The sequence below is a fragment of the Scyliorhinus torazame genome, chromosome 4 (assembly GCF_047496885.1).
Source record: "Scyliorhinus torazame isolate Kashiwa2021f chromosome 4, sScyTor2.1, whole genome shotgun sequence".
Classification (NCBI taxonomy): domain Eukaryota; kingdom Metazoa; phylum Chordata; class Chondrichthyes; order Carcharhiniformes; family Scyliorhinidae; genus Scyliorhinus; species Scyliorhinus torazame.
In genome coordinates, this window is record NC_092710.1 from 249890512 (window position 1) to 249916745 (window position 26234).

General features: G+C 44.7%; 1 protein-coding gene across 1 annotated transcript in view; it reads left to right on the top strand.

Annotated features, from left to right (window-relative positions):
• Nucleotides 1–2793: 2793 nt before the first annotated feature.
• The window catches only part of mchr2a (melanin concentrating hormone receptor 2a), a 48211-nt gene continuing 24770 nt past the window's right edge, over nt 2794–26234 (top strand). The window contains exons 1-2 of the mRNA XM_072500730.1: nt 2794–2982; nt 6834–7043. Coding sequence (XP_072356831.1) covers nt 2795–2982; nt 6834–7043 — 398 coding nt within the window. The 5' untranslated portion in view covers nt 2794. The remainder of the gene's footprint in view (nt 2983–6833; nt 7044–26234) is intronic.

Below are 26234 nucleotides of genomic sequence, written 5' to 3' on the forward strand. Positions count from 1 at the left end.
GGTGGTAAGTTGGTCGGTGATGGTCTGTTCTGGACATGGGTTAAGACAAGGAGCAGATGAATGAAGGCAGGGCAGGTATGGAGGCTTAGAAGGCCAACTGAGCTCAACTGCTCCCCCCCCCCCTTAACAGTGTAAAGGCAAGTGAGAAGGTGGAAGGCTAGGGAGCAATTTCTAAAATGTGGGGCTGAGACCAATAATGAGACAAGGAGAGAATAAAATGTACAACAGCTGGGCTCAAAGATTTGAGGGGTGGGGCAGGTGAATTTTTATCACCACCTTTCTTAGAAATCTCCCCCTAAACCAAAAAAGGGTCAAAAAGATTCTTTAATTGGTATACAAGGATTTTCACTCCTTGACTCCTTTGCAGACTTAAGTAGGTGCTATTCAGGGTCAAACTAATATTTCAAGTTATTCCTGGTATAACCTATATCTGCAAAGAAGATTTTATCTACTTACTACTCAGTAGCTTCAATCCTGGGTCCTGCTTTGCTGAGATTTAGTAAAGTAGACTTTGACTAGTTTGTAATAACTGCTATTTCAGGTTAGGGTAAATTTCTAACTTACTTTATTTTGTTTAAAAAGATAAAATTACAACAAGTAAAAGATCTTGCTTATGGAGTCCCCTTCCGGTTGATCAGACCTTCATGGCCCCCTTGACAATCTCTCTTCATCTTGGTGTTACCAGCAGGAGTGGTTATCTGGGGCTGGTTTAGCACAGTGGGCTAAACAGCTGGCTTGTAAACAGCGCAAGTTCAATTCCCGTACCGGCCTCCGCAAACAGGCGCCGGAATGTGGCGACTAGGGGCTTTTCACAGTAACTTCATTGAAGCCTACTTGTGGCAATAAGCTATTATTATTATCTGTTCGGCTTCTGAGTCCTGGTGCTCCCATGTACCGAAGTAGCTATAAAGAGCTCCATGCAGGCAACTAGCGATTCCGGGTATTTATTACCCTTCTGGAAGCCTTACTGATTACATTATCTTTTATCCATGTATACATTTTGTCCATTTGTTAACATCATAAAGATTTAATTTTTAATTTTGCTTTATTATTCATGCGTCATATAATTGCTTGACCAGTTATTTCTTCCATTTTAAGCTAAAAGCGTCTAAAGCGTAAGTAATTGTTACTGTTTTAACGTGACCTTGGCGTATCTGAACATTGGCAAGGAGGCTTGTCTTAACACTGACAGGGAACCTTCTTGCTGGTTACTGTGTCAGAAAGATGTTTGAGAATTTCAAAGAGCGGCTGCTGAGTGCGCAGCAGGATCTCAGCAGCGGTTTAAAGACACTGAGTGACAAATCTAAAGAAGTAAAAACTAAGAAGCCAAGCAGCACAGGTAGTTTGCCAAAGTTTACTGCAGGAGCTGAGGTACTAAGCAGGTATGTGAATACTTGGGCAGCCCTGCACAAACAAGCCGAAGACTGCGCCAAAGTTGCTTCAGGGTCCTGAGTCAAAGAGGCAGTAGATGGCAAAGTGGTGGTACTGTCGGCATACTGGGAGATAAAAAGGAACCACTTAATTGAGCTGCTGAACAGCTACAACAAATTCCAGCATTGTTAGTAGGCCTGAACACCCTTACATCTAGCCTTGCTCAATTGGAAGCAGATTTTGAAGAGTTAGATATTTAACACTTCAATCCTTTATCATTTTAAAACATTTTATTCCATTTACTTTTATAGGATCTTTTCCTATTACTTTGCTTTTTCTCATGTTTCTTTCGGGTTATCATTAGAACCATGTTTCAAATAACATTCTTCCCATTTTACAATTTTACAAAAGTGTTGGCTGCTTTTTGGGAAGAAGCAGTTAGCTGCGGTGAATTGTACCGTAGCAAAGTCAACTGTCATCTCCAGATTTCCACCCTTAACTGGTGAATTTAAGTTTCTATCATTCATAAATAAACATTATTTCAATTAATTCAAACTTAAGATTCTGGCAATCCCAATCAATTACTTGCTAAAATAATTAACTTTTCTCTGACTTGAAAGAAAGGCATCGGGTTACAGCATGAGCTGTTTCGAGGTGTTATCTCAAAGCCTGTGTGATAATGACTTGTCTGCAGTTTGAAACTTTTTCTTAAAATGTAGAATACCCAATTTATTTTCTTTCAATTAAGGGGCAATTTAGCGTGGCCAATCCACCAAGCCTGCAAATCTTTGGTTTGTGGGGGCGAAACCCACGCAAACACGGGGAGAATGTGCAAACTCCACATGGACGGAGCCGGGATCGAACCTGGGACCTCGGCGCCGTGAGGCCACAGTGCTAACCCACTGCGCCACCGTGCTGCCCTGCAATTTAAAACTTTTGACTGCTGTTAACCCTTTGAGGGACTTCTGCTTTAACTTCCCTTTATCATTTTTAAGCATTTTATTACATTTATAGGATCTTTTTCCATTTAACTTTGCTTTTTCTCATGGGTTCCTTTGGGTTGATCATCAGACCTTCATATCTCAAATGACAGTCTTCCCATTTTACTTTACACTGGTGAGAGAGATGAGGTGGACATTATAGCACTGGTGGAGGTTACAAAGATAAGCAGGGTAAGGCCATGGAGAGATAAGAATTTTAAATGTTGATGCCTTGACAGACTGTGAGTTAATGTAGGCCAATGAGGATAAACTGATGGGCGAGAGGAGGTAAAAATAATTTCTGGCAGCAAGATCAACATTGGCTTGAACTTTACATCTTACAAGCCCCCTGAGACTTTCTAATGCGGATGCCTAGTCTTAAATGGCTCAAATACTAGTGCTATTTATTGCTCTTTTTGCAGGAAGAAGAAACCATATCGAAAATGAATGGATCTCAGACACCATGCTGGACCTGGCAAAACACATCTGATTGGATAAATAAGTCTTGCACTACTGTACATCATTATCATATGATTTATGTAATAGAAACAATCATCCTTCCTTCTTTTATTGGCTTTATCTGCTCAACAGGGTTGGTCGGAAATATACTCATCCTATTTACCGTTATCAGGTACAGAGAATAAAATATTAAAGGAACTGAAGGATTAATTGAGCTATTGTTATTCAAATGTTTAAAAGAAGTATACAGAATTAATGAACATCAATGTGTAATATTTTATTTGAAGCAAGACCATGGGCGGGATTCTCTGTCGGCAGGATCATCCGGTTCACCAGCAGCGCACTCACGCCCGGGGCACTAAGCTTTAGACAGCAATGCTCTTGTGTAATTGCTGTGTGCATGACACAATAATGTTGGTGAGGAATGTCAGTTTTTTAGTAAACATTAATATGCATATGCAATTTGAGCAATTATGCTGAAATGTTTGTGTCAGAAAAGCCGAATACTGGTTATTAGGTTTGTGTGCAAATTTGATTCAAATGCATATTAAATTATTCTCTCCTTTTTTTAGTTGATCTCGTATTATAGTCAGATGAGGTGATCAAGGAGAACCCAAGTGGAAAGGGGTTATCCAGATTGCCATCCTTCCCTATCTGTTTGCTGTAAACCTGGTGACCTGTGTCCTCATGAGGTGTTGCATACCATGAATCATGAGATGTCCTCTCAAGAGTACTGCAAGGTTCTTTGACAGTAATCCAGGCAGTGGAAGTGTTGCCCAACGATCTGCTCAATGAAATTTCAGACAACAGTATAACTTTCATTAAATCCATGTTAAATCCATGAATGCTAAATAGCTATCTTTTACCTATAGAAAATAGCTGGCTTCTACAATTCGGCCCTTTGATAGTTCGAAAGGATAAGTGAGATATTATCACAATAAGATAAAAGACACCATTAATGCGATAGGATAGGTAAAAGCGCAAAGATTAACTCATTGTCATTGCAGTTTTAAGCATTGCATCAGGCATTTCAGCAATAATCATTATAATTCTTAAAGAATAACAATAAATTAATCAAATTTGATACTACTGATTCAGTATTAATATGTCAATAATACAGTCAAATAATTGATTGATCAGTAACATTTCAACAATAATAGTTCATTTCAAATTCATCTAATGGGGGTGCAGTTGGGTTGGTTTGAATCATTCTGACAATTGGTCCCCTGCATTTAGCGAATAGTTCTTTGATGCACTTAGCACATTGGTATGTTATGTAAATGATGAATATAGCTGCACAGGAGAATAGGATTATTCTTATTGTGGACATTCCAGTGTGTCCAAGCCACCCACAAATTTTATCCCAGAGAGAGATAACTTGGGGTGGATCAAGTTTCTTGATTTCATTTTGGATATGTGATGCCAAACCTTTAACTTCTTTTTGAGTTATCTGGAATGAAAGTGCAACACTCCGCACCAGGTGCCACCTTTTTCGGCTAGTACATAGTCAAGTGCCATTCGATTTTGTAATGCCACGGTTCGAATTGCTCGCATTTCATTAGAAATATTATCGAGGGCAGTGGGGTGTACTCGGCTACGTTTTGTATGATGGTTGTTATTTTATTCAATTCATTCTCCATCCTTATTTCCCAATAGAAAGGAATGATTCTAGCATAAATTGCATCTCTTAAGGTAATGGAACGTTTATTTCTTCGAGCAGCCGATTCTGAAACATAAGGGAGATTAGGCAAATGACGAATGGCAGGTGCAATGTATCCTACACAGCAAGATCCTGACCAGGATCTTGGGAGCCAGGGATATGCTCTATCATCGCAAATAAAATAAGTTCCATTATAAGCAGAATATCAGTAAATATCTTCTAAGAACCATTGGTCTGAGAATGTTTTATTATTTTTGAGGTTAGGTATGCCTGTTATTCTTGAGGACCATTTAACTCTTTGTAAGTAACCGTTTGTTCATTTATAAGCTTTGTTAACATCTACATAACTGGTACAAACACTATTACCCATTTGTATCCCCTTAGGGTTCTCACTGATAAAGCAAATTGATCCTTTTTGTTTAATATTAGTTGGGAGGTTAAGATGTTTAGGCTTTTGGTTAGGGTTATATTTAAGTTGGTGCCATCGTGAAAAGGTGTTTAGTGGATAGCCTGCAGATTTCCATAAGTTAATACATTTTTGGATGTGAATCTTGTACCTTCCTTTTTCACATGAGTGTGCTCCAGAAGACCGCCACAGAGCGAGGGACGCTTTGATAGATGTACCATTCTGCTGTTTCTGAAGCATTAAAGGGAATAGTTAGAAAGGGAATACCCTCCCCTGAGTTAGTAGGTGTTGCAATGCATACCCAACAATTGGAAATATCAAAGTTTTTAGCATATATCTTAGATGTGTAAAGGAATGTGTACTTATTCAGTTCTGGTACAACATTCACAAAGGCAATCAAATAACTGAAAATTAAAATTGCGGTAAACATTTAACTTGTATGCGTGCTTCACGTGCGATGCGTGAATCCAACTTTTCTTTCCTTTTAACTTCACAGTGGGTTGGGTGGTGAGAAGGATTACGAAAGGACCTTCCCACTTCGATCCTAAGGGTTCCTTTTTCAGCTTTTTGACGTACACTTGGGATTATTTTCACTAGGTAAAAGATAGCTGGCTTCTACAACGACCCAACTCTGCCTCAGTCTATTTGCTTCTGAGGCCCTCATCCATGCTTTTGTCATGTCCAGATTCAGCTACTCCAGTGGTTTCTTGATTGATCTCACTTCCTCACCCTCCATAAAACTGACTTCATTCAAACCTGTCATCGATATCTTAATCTGCACCATTATGTTCACCAGCCCCCCCGCCTTCCATTCTGTGCTCACTATTATATGTCTTCTCTGAATGAACTAATTCTCCTCCTCATCATGGTTCAAACCTGTTCAGGGTCTCAGCACATCCCTAGCTCCTCCAGCAATGCAATCCTTGTAGAACTTTATATTCTTCCAGTGCTGGCCTCTTGCGCATTTCTACTTCTTTCACCACACCATTGGTGAGGATACCTTCAGGCATTTAAGCTCCAAACTCTGGAGTCTCTTCTCTGCGTCTCTGACGCTTTCTTTGTGAACCTTCTGCAAACTTACTTTGACCTAACTTCAATTACCTCTCCTAATATTTTCTGCTTTGACTTGGCGCCAATTTTTATCTGATTACACTTCTATGACATGCATTGGGGTATTCTCCCATTTTCCCAGTTCAAAAGCATTATGTAAAAGGACTCAGGACCCTGAAGCAGCTTAACCTGGCTTGCTGCCTCTGTGACAACCAAAGAAGCATGAACATTGATCTTGTATTTAACAAAACCGGGGTATGAGGGAGTTTAACCAATTATCTCACGATTGATTACACAGCCTTGCTGGGGGCAAAGTATAATTTAATTCTTAAATTCCCATCCACATAGCATAACAAGGTTTCGCCCAGTGATGCACTAGAGTGAATGATGGGAAATATGTGATAGGTAATGCATTTCCATCATTTAGCATTCACTTGAGTCAGTGCATTCCTCCCATAGGTTGACGTGGAGACATATCTTCTCTAAGCAATTACCTGACCATTAGCTTACTGCAAATTCATGCACTACGTATATCCAAATTTCAATGTGCCCCTTGAGCAGGTGAGGATCCTTGCCAGGAGTGATATGTCGGAAAATTAACGATAAATTACTTATATTAATGTATAATTAGCAGGTGTACTGGCTTAAATACAGAGATAATCAACTTCTTATATGGCAAATGAATTAATACCTGAGTAAGTATCCTTTAGTAAATGTGGCTATCAATAAGGTGATTAGTTATCTCTGAACAATACATTTCGTTCAAGGTTACCAGAATGTTACCTGTGTTATTACAGCACCATTATTTGAATTAACCCACGACTAAACAAAATGAAGTAAAACAAAGATACCTAATTTACCAGGCAATAATACAATACTGATTAAATTAAATTTGGATTTGTTTCAGGTCCGTGCAGAAGACCATCCCAGATATTTATATTTGTAACCTAGCAGTTGCGGATTTGGTTCACATTATTGGAATGCCGTTCCTAATTCATCAGTGGGCACAAGGAGGCGAGTGGGTGTTTGGCAGTACTCTCTGCACCATTATCACATCACTGGACAACTGCAACCAGGTTTCCTGTTGTGCAATTATGACAGCTATGAGTTTGGACAGGTAAGCAGGAGCACAATGTTGCTACTAGAACAAATCCTAAAATAATCAAAACAAACTGCTGATATTTCCTTCCCAAAAGGGTATTAGTACAACACACAATTTTTTATTACAATCGAAGAGCTTCACGGCCATAATTACTGACACTGGCATTCTATTCCAGGTTTATTTAATCCATAAATTTCCAGATGCTTGGTGGGTTTTGACCCCAGGACTCCAGGTCACTTAGTCTATGCTTCTACAATCTAACCACAATTCTACAACACCCTCTACTTACTCATCACAAAGATTGTGGGCATTAAAGGATAATCACATGCACTGAAATGCTGTGAGTTCAGATAAGCCTCATTCAATTAAATTTAACAGGGTCAGAAGTGCCTCACTCAAATCAATTAAAAACCCGCACCTCAAAATTCCCCCAGCACCTATAACCATCATAGAAAATTACTCCAATATTCCAGTTATCTAAGTCAACTAATCAAAAAGTGGCCCTTGAGGTGCAAATACAATAACCAGTCTAGGTTCATAGGATGTGCTTTTATCATATTTCAGTAAGATACATCGGGCACGATTCTCCGGAAAGATTTCTAAGTGTGGTAGCGAAAGGGAATTGCCACGGGTTTCCCGGCGTTCGGCCCAGCGAGGCCGGCAAAGCTATTCAGTGTTAATTGGCCCACATAGTGATACCCCATGGGCTTCTCACCGCAAATCATAGAATCATAGAATTTACAGTGCAGAAGGAGGCCATTCGGCCCATCGAGTCTGCACCGGCTCTTTGAAAGAGCACCCTACCCAAGCCCACACCTCCACCCTATCCCCATAGCCCAGTTACGCCACCCAACACTAAGGGCAATTTTGGACACTAAGGGCAATTTAGCACAGCCAATCCACCTAACCACATCTTTGGACTGTGGGAGGAAACCGGAGCACCCGGAGGAAACCCACGCACACACGGGGAGAACGTGCAGACTCCGCACAGACAGTGAACCAAGCCGGGAATCGAACCTGGGACCCTGGAGCTGTGAAGCAATTGTGCTAACCACCGTGCTATCGTGCTGCCCAATGAAAGCTTGACAGCCGATTCGCCAGGGCCGCGCTCGCCAGCCCCCCACTAACAAGGTCGAGCAGGACTTAAACAGCACTTGTACAGTCAGCCCCACTCAGCTCGCAGCCATGGCATCGAGAAGGCCAGCCCGAAGATTCGATGATGCAGACTTGGAGAGATGTCCTGTTCCCCAGAAGGTCCCAGGAGGGTGAGCCACAGGACAGCCAGTGCCGACTGGAATAAGGTGAGCTTGGGGAGTGTGACCAGGTGGACTGACCTCCAGTGTCGTAAGAAGGTCAACGCCCTACACCGGTCAGCACAGATGAGGTGACTCCGACATCCCCCACTTCCAAACCCCCAAGGGAGCATCAAGCCCCCAACCCGCCCTCCAGCCCACCCTCCCTTCAACTCCACCTCAACCCTTCCTTCACACACCCTCCCACCACTGTGAACCACACATGTGGCTAATGATGCCCACCCTTTGTCTCCGCAGGAGAAGCTCTCACACAATCGCTGGGAGAGGGCCCAAACTGGCGGGGATGTGCCAGACATCTGACGGGATTCGAATTAGAAGTGATTTTGTCACTCCGAGAGAACCCACAAACTTTGAAATCCAATTCCGTGAAAGAGAAAGAACCACAAGTGCAAGCCCATATCAACCAAATCACCGAATTTCGGAAGTGCGTACTAACCTGCATGCGTACTAACACGGATATAAGGTAAACTCGTTGTGTCCAAACTATCGAGGGAATTGTGAACCGGAAAATAGCTTCGGCCATATCCGCAGTTCAAATCGCCGCCTTATCCCCCTGTCCCAAATTAAAGGTAGGGAAAGAGAAATCAAAGTAGTGCAAGAGAAATTAACGATAGGAAACAGAGATTAATGGTAGGAAACAGAGATTAAAAGTAGAGCAAGAGATATTAGAAGCAATGGCCACAAAAGCAATGGAACGTTTCATGAACTCGCAGGAACCCAAGGTCACAGCGACCAACAGAGCAGAGCAATGCTCCATATGGGACGAAGAGTTGAGGAAGTATTTAAAGGGAAAAATTGGTCCAATTTTTGTTCAAATGAAGAGTCAGGTCCAGGAAGCATAGGACAAACTTGGTGGGACAACCTAACCGAGATGCATAAGAAAAATGCAGCGAAAGTGCGAAAGCCGATGGCAATAGTGTCCTGTTTGGCACAATTGTCAGGCACAGAGGAGGTCGTGAGGACGCTCCGCAGGCAGCTGGTTGAAAAAGAAGAGAAGAATGAGGGAAACAATAGTGAAAGCGAAAAGATTATTGAGCAATTCCGGGATCAGTTGGTAGCTAAAGATAAAGAGATGGCTGATGTCAAACGGGCACACCAATCTTGTTTAGGTCACCTTAGCAGCTTTCAGACCCAGTACGATAAAGCCGACCAAGATACACAGCGCGCAGTCTTGGTACGAGAAGAGACAGAACAGCAGGTAGCACAGTTAACGAGACAATGCGCGGATTTAAAGGCAGCTTTACGAGCGCTCCATAGCTCCACTACAGAACAAAGACAGAGCACAGTAGATGACGCGAAATGTAGACAACAAATAGAGAAGTTGCAGTCACTGCTTTCAGTGCAAAATGGATTTAGAGATGCCTTTGGACAAAATTTGTATGAGGAAGATGCCCCCAATTGGCAAGAACTAAATGAAACCGCCCAGAGATATGTGGAGGACACAAAAAATCACAATAGAGCCCCCCATGCCCCAAAAAGGAAAGCACCCGCACCACTGACTGCACAGGCAGCGCACATCCCCATGAATCCGGTTACCACACAGCGCAAGTCATCGGATCGGGAGGAGCCCGATTGCGTTTACACCATCCCATTATCCATCACCCAATTGAGAGATGCCTGCGCTAAAATTGATCCATTCGAACCCACCACAGACCTGCATAATTTCTTTGAGAGAGTACGCCAGCAAAAGGTTATGTACGGTCTAGATGAAAGGGAGGAAGTTAAACTTATAGTAATGAGCCTTGACCAGTCCGTCAGCTCAGCTTTGCCAGCACCCCAGAATGTAGGAGGACGAACCCTACAGGAGATAAAAATGGCCATTTTAGATGCAATCGGGTATAACAAAGGAGATCCGGTAGAAGGTTTAAACCACTGTAGGCAAAAGAAGGGAAAGCATCTGACCGCATTTGCAGGTCGCTTTTGGATCCATTTTAAAGCAGTATTTGGGGATTTGAACGACGCACACTTAGATAACGACGACACAACTAAATGGGCCCGCACTTTAGTCTTGCATGCCACAGAAGCAGGTCAAAAGGCTTGTGTGAATTACGACCCTGCCAACTCCACACACAATGAAGTTTGGGTTTTAAAGCAACTCTCCAGAGATTGGGAACAATCCCTACACAGGAAGGCAGATCAGGAATAGGTAGAAGCAAATATGCACCCAGTTAGAACTAACCAGGACCCAGCATGGATAAACGAGGGTAGACACGAGGGACAGCACCCCAGAGCACAGGTACCACGAGGTTGTTACAATTGTGGACACATGGGACATTACGCCCGCGAATGCCGACAAAACCCCCGAACCAGCAACGCCACCACAACCAGGCCCCCCACATAGGAACAATGTTAGGCCCATACATAGTGTTAGCGCCCGTTCAGATAATTCAGCACCCAATTCCACAGATTAACGGTGTTCGGACTCCCCAACTTGGGTCTGCGACACACTCTGGGACAACTCAGGCAGACCAGTACTCACAGGCCCCGGGGACATCCAGTAGAATTTCTTTGGGACACAGGAGGGTCCCGCACCACTTGAAACTCCTCCACAATGGTCCAGCGTGACAAATGGCCCATCACAGCCACCATTACCCTTAGTGGATTTACTGGACACGTACAGCAGGGATACATCACAGCCACCGTAGATATTCAGATAGGAACCATAAGCACCAGATACCCCGTTGTTTTAGTCGACTTGCCCCAAACAGCCGAGCACATTCTAGGAATCGATTTTATGAGCTCCCACAACCTTTCCTTTGATCCCGTGAATAGATGTGCATGGAAAATGGCCAAAACAGCGAGAGCCCCTGCTACACTCACAGTAGGGAACTATGAACATAGGATTTGCTCAGTGGGAGACTATTGGTTTGATCCGCAAACAATTAGTACAGACCAGACAATTAGTACAGACCAGACAGGTCCTCAGAAAACATAAAGTTTCCTTCGCCCAACACAAACACAATTGTGGAAGATCCCAGGAATGGTCACAATTTCAGGTCCTGATCCGAAGCCACAGTAGCAATACGGTTTCCCACAGCAAGCTGAGGGTGAGATTTTAAAAGTCATCAATAGCTTATTAGATCAAGGAGTAATTCAGCCAGTAGCCTCAACAAATAATGCTCCAATTTGGCCCTTGAAAAAACCCGATGGTTCTTCGCGACTGACAATCGACTACCGAGAACTTAACAAGGTCACCCCTTTAGCAGCCCCCACCGTTGCCACGAGTCCTGAGGCCATGCTCAAGCAGGGAGTACAGGCAAAGTACTTCACAGTGCTGGACATCAGCAATGGCTTTTGGTCCATCCCGCTAGACAAGACCTGTCAATATACGTTCGCGTTCACATTTCAAGGGCAGCAGTATACGTGGGCATGCCTCCCGCAAGGATTCCACAACTCCCCCTCCATTTTCCACCGACAATTGGCCAACGGACTTTCCAAATTTTCCCGCCCCGAATGCTTTATACAGAATGTGGACGACTTCTACAGACGGACACAAAGGAAGAGCATGCAAAGCTTCTTTTGAATTACTCGGTCTTTTGCAATCCATTGGATGCAAGGTCAACCCAAAAAAAGCCCAGATCATAAAAGAAAAGGTCCTTTATTTAGGCACCATTATCATCCATGGGAAGAGAGTGATCGAACAGAAGCGAATTGAGTCAATAGTTAAATTGCCCCTGCCCCACAATATCACTGCACTTCGGTCATTCTTAGGATTAGTTGGATATTGCAGGAACTATATAGATGGTTTTGCCACAAAAGCAGCCCCACTCTCAGAACTCCTTAAAAAGAACGCCCCATGGGAATGGCTTCCGCAGCACACAGACGCCATCGATGAATTAAAACGCGCCCTTGGCACAGACCCCGCTTTGCAAGTTCCAGACCCACACTCTCCCTATGCCATAGAAGTAGCAACCACTGACCGAACCCTATCAGCAGTATTCCGACAGGAAAGACATGACTGCTTAGGGCCCATAGCCTATGCCTCACGAATTTTGGATCCCGTAGAGCAAGGATTTACAGCCTGCGAACGGCACTTGCTTGCAGTCTTTTGGGCAGTACAGTATTTTGCATACATCACAGGCCTTAACCCAGGAATGATTTTAACTGAGCACACCCCAACGCAGCTATTGTTAGATGGTAGGTTAAAGGACGGCTCAGTCAGCCAGATCAAAGCAGCTCGCTGGACACTGTTGTTACAAGAAAGGGACATTACAGTCAAACGTACAAAGACCCACACATTTCTCGCAGATAACCTTCAGAATGCAGGGACCCCACATGAGTGCCAGATCATCGCAGCCCAACACCACACAGGACCCTTTATTCCGAAGACACTGCACACACGAGCAAGCAGTAAAACGCAGAATCCACACCATAGCCAACGTTTTAAAGATTTATGTAGACGGCTCCTCCACAATTGAAAATGGAAAGAGAATAACAGATTGTGGCATTTATGTAGAAGACGCACAGGGTCGCGCATTAGAAGAAATATCTTTAAAATTGCCCAGCCACCTAGGATCACAAGCAGCAGAACTAGCAGCCATAGCATATGTAGTGCAGCACCCCGATTCATTTCCAACCCCCGCAGACATACATTCGGACAATTTATATGTGTGCAACAGCTTGACAGAATTCCTGCCCCTGTGGGAATCTCGAGGGTTTGTATCTGCTGATGGTAAACCCTTACCCTCAGCCCCATTGTTGAAGCATATTCTTAGGACAGCTAAAAACTGCACATATGGTATAATCAAAGTGAGAAGCCATCATTGTTCCTCCCCACACAGTAATGTAAAGACAGATGCCTTAGCCAAGGCGGGATCACGCCACGGTCACTTTTGGGAAACACCTGAAAGTGAACCGATACATGCAGTCCAGGTTTCTCAGACCAATATCGAGGATCTATCCCAGGCCCAAAAGGGGGAACGACACTCTCAAACAAGTTTTAGACGGTAACTTCCCAGCCCCCTACGACAAATGCAAGGACTCACTGACGGTGCAGGACGGTATAGTTTTGAGAAATGGAATTTATGTGGTGCCCACCCACGACAGAAACCAGATAATTTACCAGTTTCAAGACGGACATGGCCATCAGGGGATAGAACATAAGAACTAGGAGCAGGAGTAGGCCATCTGGCCCATCGAGCCTGCTCCGCCATTCAATGAGATCATGGCTGATCTTTTGTGGACTCAGCTCCACTTTCCGGCCCGAACACCATAACCCTTAATCCCTTTATTCTTCAAAAAACTATCTATCTTTATCTTAAAAACATTTAATGAAGGAGCCTCTACTGCTTCACTGGGCAAGGAATTCCATAGATTCCAACCCTTTGGGTGAAGAAGTTCCTCCTAAACTCAGTCCTAAATCTACTTCCCCTTATTTTGAGGCTATGCCCCCTAGTTCTGCTTTCACCCGCCAGTGGAAACAAACTGCCCGCATCTATCCTATCGATTCCCTTCATAATCTTATATGTTTCTATAAGATCCCCCCTCATCCTTCTAATTTCCAACGAGTACAGTCCCAGTCTACTCAACCTCTCCCCGTCATCCAACCCCTTCAGCTCTGGGATTAACCTAGTGAATCTCCTCTGCACACCCTCCAGTGCCAGTACGTCCTTTCTCAAGTAAGGAGACCAAAACTGAACACAATACTCCAGGTGTGGCCTCACTAACACCTTCTACAATTGCAGCATAACCTCCCTAGTCTTAAACTCCATCCCTCTAGCAATGAAGGACAAAATTCCATTTGCCTTCTTAATCACCTGTTGCACCTGAAAACCAACTTTCTGCGACTCATGCATGAGCACACCCAGGTCTCTCTGCACAGCAGCATGTTTTAATATTTTATCATTTAAATAATAATCCCTTTTGCCGTTATTCTTACCAAAATGGATAACCTCACATTTGTCAACATTGTATTCCATCTGCCAGACCCTAGCCCATTCACTTAGCCTGTCCAAATCCCTCTGCAGACTTCCAGTATCCTCTGCACTTTTTGCTTTACCACTTATCTTAGTGTCGTCTGCAAACTTGGACACATTGCCCTTGGTCCCCAACTCCAAATCATCTATGTAAATTGTGAACAGTTGTGGGCCCAACACTGATCCCTGAGGGACACCACTAGCTACTGATTGCCAACCAGAGAAACACCCATTAATCCCCACTCTTTGCTTTCTATTAATTAACCAATCCTCTATCCATGCTCCTACTTTCCCCTTAATGCCATGCATCTTTATCTTATGCAGCAACCTTTTGTGTGGCACCTTGTCAAAGGCTTTCTGGAAATCCAGATATACCACATCCATTGGCTCCCCATTATCTACCGCACTGTTAATGTCCTCAAAAAATTCCACTAAATTAGTTAGGCATGACCTGCCCTTTATGAACCCATGCTGCGTCTGTCCAATGGGACAATTTCCATCCAGATGCCTCGCTATTTCTTCCTTGATGATAGATTCCAGCATCTTCCCTACTACCGAAGTTAAGCTCACTGGCCTATAATTACCCACTTTCTGCCTACCTCCTTTTTTAAACAGTGTGTCACGTTTGCTAATTTCCAATCCGCCGGGACCACCGATAGACAACACCATTGCCCATTTAAGACCTTTGTGCTGGTGGCCCGATTTAAAATCCGAAGTCACGCATTATGTTGAGCATTGTTTAATCTGTGCACAGAACAATCCTGAAAGGTACTCCAAAAAAGGACAATTGAGACATACCCGACCTGTTAATGGCCCTTGGACAAATTTGCAACTCGACTACATTGGCCTCCTCCCCCCTTGCAGAAATGGTTTCAAATACGTGTTAGTGGTAATCGACACCTTCACAAAATGGGTAGAAGCATTTCCCTCAATGGACAAACACTGCAAAGGCCACAACTAAGATTTTGACCCAACAGATATTTACACGCTGGAGTCTGCCCCACAGCATTGAGTCAGACAAAGGTTCCCATTTCACCGGCAGAGTAATGCAAAACGTTCTAACGATTTTCGGAATCAAACAAAAGTTCCACATAGCATATCACCCCCAATCCAGCGGCATTGTTGAGAGAATGAATCGCACTTTAAAAGCGACCATCAGAAAAATAGTGCAACAAAAGAACACCACATGGACACAGTTCTCTCATTTGCCCTTATGTTTATTCGGAACACCATTTCCAGTTCCACAGGTTTCACCCCCCACATTCTCTTGACCGGATGGCCCATGAAGGGAATTGAATATTTATTAGGTCTCGATTTGGCAAGCCCCACAGTCACTGCCCTCACCCATGAAAAAGCAGTCCAACAAGTTACAGATAATATTAAAGCAGCACAGTCCGACTAGGTGCTAGAAGGAAGCAGAGTAAAGCCTGCTTTGACAAAACCGTCCACCCCGTAGAGTACACAGTCGGTCAGCAAGTAATGGTTTCCCTTTACAATCCCAGTTCTTTCCTCTCCCCCAGATTTGCAGGACCCTATTCCATTTCGGACAAAGTAAGCCCCTCTGTGTACAAGATAACGTACCACAATGGTAAAACTGGTTGGTTTCACATCAACCCGCTCAAAGTCTATGGAACCCAATGCAGCCACTCCCACCACATCTCCCTAGCAATAGCAGACGATTCCGCCCCGCTCATCGACAATCTAGTCTAACCCTCCCCCAGCCCTGACAGCACGTCCATGCCCACAGACCCGAACTTGTCTCCGCCCACAGGTATGACCTTCCACCTTGAGTTTGACTCCGCCGACAACAGCAGCCTTCCCGAATTGATTGCTATCCCTGACCAATGGTACGATCTCTCTGCCCCCAGGCCCTGGAACCAAGACAAGGATATCTTCGCCCCCCTACCTCCCCTTCCACAGCCACCGCCACATCCACCACCCGACGACAGTAACTTGCCCTTCACTGCCACCGCCCCTACACCTCCCGAGAAATGAACCCCCCTTTGGCACCGCGACAACTCTTGTAGACTGGTAAGACATGACGATTCGGATCCTACGACGGCCCATGCGGCCACGGCAGACACGAGTCTGGCAACCGGGAGATGGTGATAATTCAGATTCTGACTCTCATTTCGGTAATCGTTTTTCAACGCTGTTTGGTACAGAACCCTGAGGTGTCCAGATGATGAGAAAAAGACGCCGCATAAGAATTACAGTGCCATACTTTCTGATGGAGCCTGCCCGCCTTTTTCCTTCTTCTTTTCTTCTTGTCACATGGTTTTAATTGATGTCGGCCTGACACCCAATTTCTTGATACACTCATAGTTACTCTTTTCACAGAGACACAGACGCAATTTACTGACCAATGGCCATTAAAGGTACAATTGTTGGATCTCATATGACTACAAATTCTTTCCGTTTGTCTCGGTCACCCAGGTAGGGAGTCATGGCACTGATCCCCGCCCTACCTGAGGACCCCAAATGCATCCGGCCAGTTAAGCTCGGTAGTGGAGCAACGGCACTGATCACCGCCCTACCTGGGGATTCCACCCATTCTTGCCCTGTCGCGGCCCACACGCACCTCATCTTCCCATCACTTCTAGTACTCTGGAATGGTTCTTTACACTTTTCATTGTCTTTGGCAGGTCTTAGTTTTCCCTTCTCTGCTCTTTTATTGTGGTTTAAGAATGCCCTTTGCTACGCTCTGTACACTCACCCCCTCTTTCCTTTACCTTCCGCGACCCTTTGGTCGCTCCCCACCTGCTATTTACACATATGACACACTTGGTTGCGACATATGTTGCTACACGCAAACTACCTCTGAACCCCGGGATGAAATTCTATAAAACTAGCTGCCCTGAAATTCGGCTGGTTAAGATGAGCCTCAACCACCACTGTTTGCAAGTAAAGAAAAGACTGGTCGGGGAAATTGTCCGCACACTCCCCGCATCGACCACCAGCTGCGAGAATCTCTGCACTGACAAAGACATTTTTTTTTGGCAATGTCTTGTCTCAAAATGTTATTTTGTTTTTAAAAAGAGGGAGTCACACATGGTGACGATTCTAATAGGCACTTGAAGTTAAGGAAAGACAAATAGACGAGATATTAGCTGAAGATAATAACAGATATTATGCTTGCACCCCCAGGAAGATACGGAAAACGGAAGACAGAAGACAAGATGACCTACATTGTGATCATCGCTGGACTCCTACAACTGCATGCGTTACAAGCCTCTGTACCACACAACACACCGGCCCCCAACATCACCACACAACATGACTATCCCTAGCCCGGACACCACACCACACAGAGAGATAGACACTGGAACCCCCACTTGGTGCGAAAACATTGCCAAATGGTACCCCCTTTCAGACACAGTGGAGGCCCTTTTGGTAATTGCAATAATCTGCAGTGTCATTCAGACATTTGGACTCTGCAAATGGCAAAAAAGAGCCTCCTGCTCCCCAATATATGCACTCCCAGCCCCTTTCTTTGGAATTCACCCAACTCAACAAACACTGTAATCGCTGATAAAAAAATAAAGAGAGTACACCTCTGAAACTTTGATAGATTAAGTAGGAATGTGATGCTGCTGTTTTTTTAAAAATTCTTTATTGCACATAAGTTCTTTTTGATATTTGCCAGCAGCATGAGAGTAGTTTAGATAGTGATAGTTAGATGTCCCCTTGTGCGATTAAGTTAAATGTGTAATAGTGAAATGTTTTATAGTGACCCGTTAGAAATTATGAATGTATGATGTATTAATGAATGTTAAGTAAATGTGTCAAACATAGGACAGAGTAGTGTAGAACCTGTCCTTGACCAAGGGTAACCGGCACACCAGGGTTGGATAAGAGATCAACATTGTGATCCACCACTCTTCGTGTTCAGGATCAAGAGGAGGGTATGCAGCCATCTCAGATGGCCACCTGCAAAGGACCATGGGAATTATGGCCAACACAGGACTCAGACAGACTCAGCGCTTGTGTGTCTATTTGCAACCCAGATAGCTAGACGCGATCGAAACCCCCGTTCATTTGCATTCTAATGGCCCATTTCCCCAGAATAAAAGAACTGTACTCAGGTAATCGATACAGATACAGATTAAGTGGCACCACTCCCTTTACTCAGGGAGCCCAAACAGCCAAAGTCAATAACCGCTAAGGACACGCCCAGCCATCAAGGCACCCGCCCCTTTATTGACCAATATCGAAGGCAATGATCGAACCCTGTCGAATAATTGAGTCCAAGTTAAGGACCGCCCCAAAGAGCGCAAAATCCCAGAGGGATAAGAAGAGACACAGCCATGTGCTCGGTCGCTCTTGGATCCGGCCTATGCCAACCCAAGTGCAGCATAATGACCAGACAGACTAGTTCAAGACCAACGATCGCTACCAGACGGATGAGCACAGCAGAAACAGAGCCACTTCTTAACCCAGCCACGCAAGATCCGGACAAAGGCCTTGTCCATCTGCATAGAGCCGGTTGCCCTGAAGTTAAGTATGGGTTATTGTAGTTGTTAGGTGTAGTTTAACTTGTCGTGTTTTGTGTTGCATGTCGAAGTAATCCTTGTGTGTAAATAAACCATCTTTGAACTTGAACTGGCTAACTGGTTGGGTAGTCCTTTGATCGATATCCAGTAAAGTCTTGTGGTGGTATCATTTGATACCTGGCGACTCTAAAGAGCATCATTATTAATTGGCAACATTACTCCGGTGCCGATTGGCAACAGAACACGCCCAGGAGATGACCAGGGTGACCGAGGACAGAGCGGTCACCCACGCGGAGGTTAGTGGAAGCCACAGAGGTGAGGATCCACCGGGCTCCACATGGAAGACCTGTCACACGTGAGTTTTATTGCCTTAGTGACTGACCCATCCCTCCGACTGACTACATGTCCATTCAACTGCAGGTCCTCCACCCCAGGTGGCCCCCTCTCCTGCCTCCCGAGAGAATGTCTTTGAGGAGAGCTCTGAGGAATTCATCATAGAATCATAGAATCATAGAATTTACAGTGCAGAAGGAGGCCATTCGGCCCATCGAGTCGACATCGGCTCTTGGAAAGAGCACCCTACCCAGGCCCACACTTCCACCCTATCCCCATAACCCAGTAACCCCACCCAACACCAAGGGCAATTTTGAACACTAAGGGCAATTTATCATGGCCAATCCACCTAACCTGCACATCTTTGGACTGTGGGAGGAAACCGGAGCACCCGGAGGAAACCCACGCACACACAGGGAGGATGTGCAGACTCCGCACAGACAGTGACCCAAGCCGGAATCGAACCTGGGACCCAATCATAATAAAGACAAATTCCTCGAGGTTCGATTTAAGGAAATTCATTTACACAAATATATTTACGGAGAGAGAGTGTTCCAGCTGCAAAGCCGGTGCACTGCACTCTGAGATTCGATTGAAGAATGCATATTTTTATAGTCTGAAATAACAGCTTGAAGTAAACAGGCATGTTTATATTAAATAGACCTTGGAAAGTACGTAAGATGAAATTCGTAGTACGTATGTTCTTGCCCTTGGCTAAAAACAACTCGAGTACACATTTTGTTATCTTTCAGAGGACAATGTGTTTTCATAATAAGGCCGAGACCAGAATATTAAGCAGTATTTCATTTATGTTACCTGACCTACTTATTTTCATTCTAAAAGCAGTGTTGAACTATAGTCAAGCATTTCCCAGCATGCTTCTAAGTTGGCAATTCATTAATTTCCCTTCCACAATTCCCTCCTTGTTGATCTTTTGATCAACACCTTTTCGTAAATTATCGTGTACGGTGGGTTATAATGTAAGCGGAACAGGCGTAAGACAGTTCCCTGCGTGTTATGAGCCTGGTAGCAAGGAGGCAAGGCGACTAGGGCTGTCCCCGTGTTCATACAATAAAAATATCTTGCGCAACATTAAAACAGTAACCATACCACAATCAAGATTACAATGGCGATTGTAATCCAGAACACAATCCTCTGTCCTGACGATCCTAACCACCCAAAGCCAAAGTCCCATCCCTCATTTTCATGCAATCTTGTCTCTACGAATGTGCTCCACCAGGTTATCAATTTTCTCTGAGTTATCAGGGATGTATGTGCAACAGTCACTTCCAATCAGGGCACAAGTGCCTCCCTTTTCAACTAACAAGAAATCAAGGGCCATTCTCTTCTGCAGGGCAACTGCTGTTATGGCAACTATCTCAGCTTCTATCCGGTTAACAGCTTCTGCAGTGTCATTAGCTACCTGCTCAAGGATGTCTCGCAGTGTGCGTAGTTCATATGCATTAGTGGCTATTCCTAATGGTGGTATCATCATTCCCAGCATTTGTGCCCATGTCATAATACTTTGTGTTGTCCTGTGATGGGGATGGTCCTGCAATTGCTTAATGTGATGCACATAAGGGACTATGTATCCCAAATAGCAGGAGCCTTCCCAATTTTCTGGTATGGCCACAGATAGAATATGTGCCGTTATATGCGGTCAGGTTTCCTTTACTATCAGTCATCATCAGTCTAATCGGATCTCCTCCCCAGGAGCCTCCACTAGTTTGATTTTCAACTCCTGACCAATCAAAGATGAATAATCCTTTAGCTGTAAGGTGGAACATAGGGGGTTGCCAATTCAAGGTCTGATCACACTGACTCGTGCCTACTGAGTGGGTCCCATGTGTTTTATGATTCTCAAAGCATGTACTCCCTTTTGGGACTCCAGTATAATTGGGAAGGATCAACCAGGGCGGTTAACGTGTTACATTAAACCTAGGCCCCCACCATTCCTCAGACCTATTCATATCGTATCCAGCTAATCTCCAATCTAACATATTCTCTGTATCTTCACCACGTCCTGGACTATTTTGCCTTAGAGCCCATTCTGCTACCTCTTTACTGGTGAATGGGATAGGTCGCACAGGGATGCCCTCTCCAAGCATCTGGGAATTTGTGTACAACCCAACAACTGAATTTATTTACCCTCTCTGCGTATGAGTGAGACATGTATATGAAGGTGTTAGTATGCAGCTTACCCTCTACATGATGTTGGATTAATATGATAATATAAAAACATCAACGCCGTCATTCTCTTCAGGTCAGCGTTTCGCTGGTACTCTCAAAGTTCCGTATGATGTCGTTTACACCGAGTTGCGTGGATCCAATCTGGCTTTTCTTTTACTTTAACGGCTGTTCGGGTTGTTAACAGTACTTGGTAGGGTCCATTCCACCTAGGAGAAAAAGAATCTTTGTTGAGTGCTTTCACATATACTTGATCTCCAGGTTTAAAGGGTGTGTATTTCCCTCTTTTGGATGCATCTGAGCCTGTCGCACCTTTTCATGTTTTTTTTTCAGCGGTTTCACACATGGCCTGGGCATATTTTAGTGATGCCTCATCTGCCCATATTAAGGCTACTGCCGCTGGAGTCATTGGGGGTTTAGTTCCAGTTGTCATAGGATGTTCCATTAATATCGCATACGGGGTTAAACCCATATTACGATTTCTCTGATTACTCAGGCATACATTACTATGGGTATGGCATCTGGCCATAGCAGCTCATTTTGTTGACACATTTTGTTTATCCTTTCACGAACCTCAAAGTTTTAATTTTTTTATTTTAGTCTCTGAGGCACCTTTTTTCTTTCCATGCAGCTATCATTAATTTATTAATTAAGATAACTCTCCTAGCATGAGTCACTGGCCAGTAATTAAGGCTGCCGAGCAGCAGACCCCCCTTTCTGGGATCGTGCTATGGCTCTCTCCCTTTCAGCTGAGAGAGTCCTGTTTAGAGATTCGTTTCGGGGTTCACTTCCCGTTAAATTAGGGAAACTGCAACGACTATGCCAATTTGTCGTGGAAATCATAATAAAGACAAATTCCTCGAGGTTTGTTTTAAGGAAATTTATTTACACAAATATATTTGCGGAGAGGGAGTGTTCCAGCTGCAAAGCCAGTTCACTGCACTCTGAGATTCGATTGAAGAATGCATATTTCTATAGTCTGAAATAACAGCTTGAAGTAAACAGGCATGTTTATATTAAATAGACCTTGGAAAGTACGTAAGATGAAATACGTAGTACGTATGTTCTTGCCCTTGGCTAAAAACAACTCGAGTACACATTTTGTTATCTTTCGGAGGACAATGTGTTTTCATAATAAGGCCGAGACCAGAATATTAAGCAGTATTTCATTTATGTTACCTGACCTACTTATTTTCATTCTAAAAGCAGTGTTGAACTATAGTCAAGCATTTCCCAGCATGCTTCTAAGTTGGCAACTCATTAATTTCCCTTCCACAGGAATACACAATCGATGCGTCACAGCTGTGATCCCCACCCGCCACTTGCAGAGACACACACCTTGGTGGGAAATGTCCCCGCTTGAGCCCTGGAAGGATCCTGAGGCATTGAAGCTCAGGTCTGCGGTGACCTTGATGGCCACCGGGTGCGGGTGTTCTCCTCCTCCACGTGGTGCCAAGTCCACGAGGACATGGCAGGGGTGCGACAACATCTCCTTGTTGAGGTGGAGCCTCCTGTGACACGCGGTGTCCATCTATTCAAACGGCCAGCAATGCCTGTACACCCTGGGCCATCTAGTGCCTCCCCCTTTGGGTCCCTCCCCGGCTGATGGGTGGCCGGGTCCTCAGGGACTGGGGCGGGGTCCAGCACATGGGCCACCACCTTGAGCATCTGCAGATGCTGCTGTTGCCGCCACCTCCGACGTCTAACCTCCCATGCCGTTCAATATTTGTAAAGAATTGGGAGAGGGTGTGACTGACAAACAGTGGTGGCTCCCAACCCAGGACAATCCATTCTCCAATTTGGGGGAGCCACGGTAGCATAGTGGTTAGCACTGTTGCTTCGCAGCTCCAGGGTCCCAGGTTGAATTCCCGGCTTGGGTCACTGTCTGTGCGGAGTCTGCACATTCGCCCTGTGTCTGCATGGGTTTCCTCCAAGCTGTCCTCCCAAAGTCCAAAGATGTGCCGGTTAGGTGGATTGGCCATGCTAAATTGCCTTTAGTGTCCCAAAAGATTAGGTGGGGTTACTAGGTTATGGAAATGGGGTGGGGATGTGGGCTTAGGAAGGGTGCCCTTTCCAAGGGCCAGTGCAGCCTTGATGGGGCAAATGGCCTCCTTCTGCATCCAATATCCCCACCCGGAATGCCCTGCCCATGCACACCCAGCAGTAGTGGGCTCCCCTCACCAGATCCCAGACCCTGTCCCTCGGACAACCAATCATAACGTCACCTGAATCGTGCACTGGTCCCCTCCCCATAGCACTCACCCACCTCCGGCCGTGGACATATTCCTGGAGCTGTCTCCCATCCCCTGGGTGTTCGGATATTGACTGCAGCATGCGTGGTGCGTCCTGCAGTGTTCAAGCACAGTGTCTAGGCATTGCAGTCTCATTGGGATGCTAGGCAATGTTTCCCACATGCTACATGGCCCACCCACCCACGGAATCCACTTGGGTTGTGCTCACTTAACCATGATTCCCAATTCCCTATCAGCAAAAGCCTTCAGCCACATCGCCAGAGGCCTCGCAGCTGGTGTGGGTTATGGGTTGTCGGTGGGGCAGACGGGCAGGGACAAGGATTGCCCCCTGAACGGGTACACACGATCCAGGGATTGGCATGGTGGTGTCGCACATGGTTGCCCCCCTCCCCCCCGCATCCAGCGCCTCCACCCCCACCCTCCCATTGCGGCCTACCGCTCCGGAAGGTTCCTTCCCCCAGCCAGGGGTCCCCCCTGCCCCTGCTGAGGGTCCCCCAACCCCCGCCGAGGACTGGAGTGGGTTTTTTGCCTATGAGCAAAGATGGCTACTCACCTCCTTGGCTCCCCGCAGAAACCCTTCCGCCAGTCTCACATTTTTAAAAAGGAGTACTGATTGATGCCAGTGTGACCACTTGGATCATGGAAAGCCATTGGGGTGGCTCCCATTAATTGTATGGAAATAGGGCTTAATTGGTGATAACTAATTTCTCGCCTCGCTACCGGAGCGGGACGGTTGCATCATAAACTGTTTGCCGCCTGGTGAGGTTCTCGTTTTCGGCCTGTCCGGCTATTCAACAGCTTTGTTGCTCTTGAGCGGGAGCGCAATGAGGCTGGAGAATCGCGCCCAAAGCATAAGATATGAGCAAAGTTAGGGCAATACAAAATTTATGATTAAAAAGACGATCACAGCGCCAGTGAAAAAATAAACCAAGGGCCCTCTGATTTATTTTTAGCCTGTAGTATTGAATTAAACTCTTCTGATATCTGAGAAAGCTCCTACCTGGAGAATCTTGGGATGAAACTTCCAAAAGGATACAAAACAGGCAGTGACAGATAGGCAGCCCATTACATTACATCCCATCCTATTTAACTTTCCATCGATGCTAGTTTCCATTTTGCACCCATACAGAAATAAATTTCACTTTTTAAAAAAATTGTTACGGTTTTTCCACATTTTGTTCCCATCTCTTCTCTGCAATTCTCTTTGGATCACTTCAAGTGCAAGTGAGGTGCTTTAGGACCTCTTCCAATGCTCAGTCTATCAGCGAGGATTTACATGTAATTGACTTGGGGAGTTGGATTCATCTCTGCATTACTGTTGCTTTGGCACGAAAAACAGTGAAATGAATTCTTAAGAACTACTGGAAGTGCGAAAATCTGTAACAGAACAATTGTATCAAACAATTGTGCCTTTTAAGGGGATGAGAAGCTCGCTCCATCACATTTAAATAGGGCCAGGAGAATATGGCTCACTATCCAACCCATCTCCCCAAACCTCCAGCCCAAATTCAATCAAATTAATGTTGTCACAATATAAATGACAGTACAAGATGCAGGAAGGCAACTGCATCAAGCGCTGCTACAGCAAGTTGGCGCTAGTTTGCTTCTATTTTGATCAGTTTTGTGCTTAATAGGCAAATTTTACTCACACTTGGAATCATTAAATCAGAGAATCTTACAACACAGAAGGAAATTATTAGGCCCATTATGGGGGGAATTTCACACACACACCTGCCTGCAGCAGGTTCACTGGCAGCAATACAAAATGTCGGAGGATCCTGCCAGCGGTCAGTGGTGTGCCGCCTCCGCCAGCGGGAAACACGCTGCGGGGGTTGGGGGTGGAAAATCTTGCCCATTGTGTTCCTGTTGGCTGTTTGAAAGATCTATCTAATTAGTCCCACTCTCCTGTTCTTCACAGCCCTGCAACCTCAAGCATATATCCAATTTCCAATTGTAAGTGACTATTAAATCTGCTTCTACCACCCTTTTCATTTAATACCATAAAACAATTCTTTTCACCTCATCCTAGATTTTTTTGCCAGTTAGCTTAAATCTATATTCAATGGTTATCGACCGTCCAACCAACAGAAACCGTTTCTTCCAAACTGATCAATAAACATGCTTAATAATTTTGAACACAACAAGTCGCCCTTAAACCCTCACTATTCCAAGAAGAGCAATCCCAGGTTCTCTTGTCTGTCCACATGTCCCTCCAAATTGGATAATCTGCATGCCTCACTGTTTTTTCACATCGGCTTCATTGCAGTGTTCATGTAACCCTACTTGTGACAATAACGATTTTTAAACTTTTTGTTGCTGTAGAAACAGGAACTGGTGAGAATGTGTGGGACATGTTCCATATTTTGGCAGCCCTATGCCCCATTTGAGCTTCTCCTGCCTGTCATAAGGAGTGTTAATATCGAAGCCTTGTATTCTATCAGGCCAAGAGAAAGATTTTGTTTGGTGGGTAAGCAGAATGTAGAAATAGAGCAGAGACAGCAAACGGGCTCAATCTTAATGACAAAAAAGTCCAAATACTTATCCTTGTTCTTGGGTAGGGTTGAGGGTGCTAAAAGAGATCATTAATAGGTTAAAAAAACGAAGCCAGGGGTTAGTCAGGATGAATCTAGAATGCTGAGAATGTTGGTAAAGGAAGATGAGGCCCAATAATGCTTGGTATCATCCAGTCTCATCTCACATTGTTTGGCTAAAC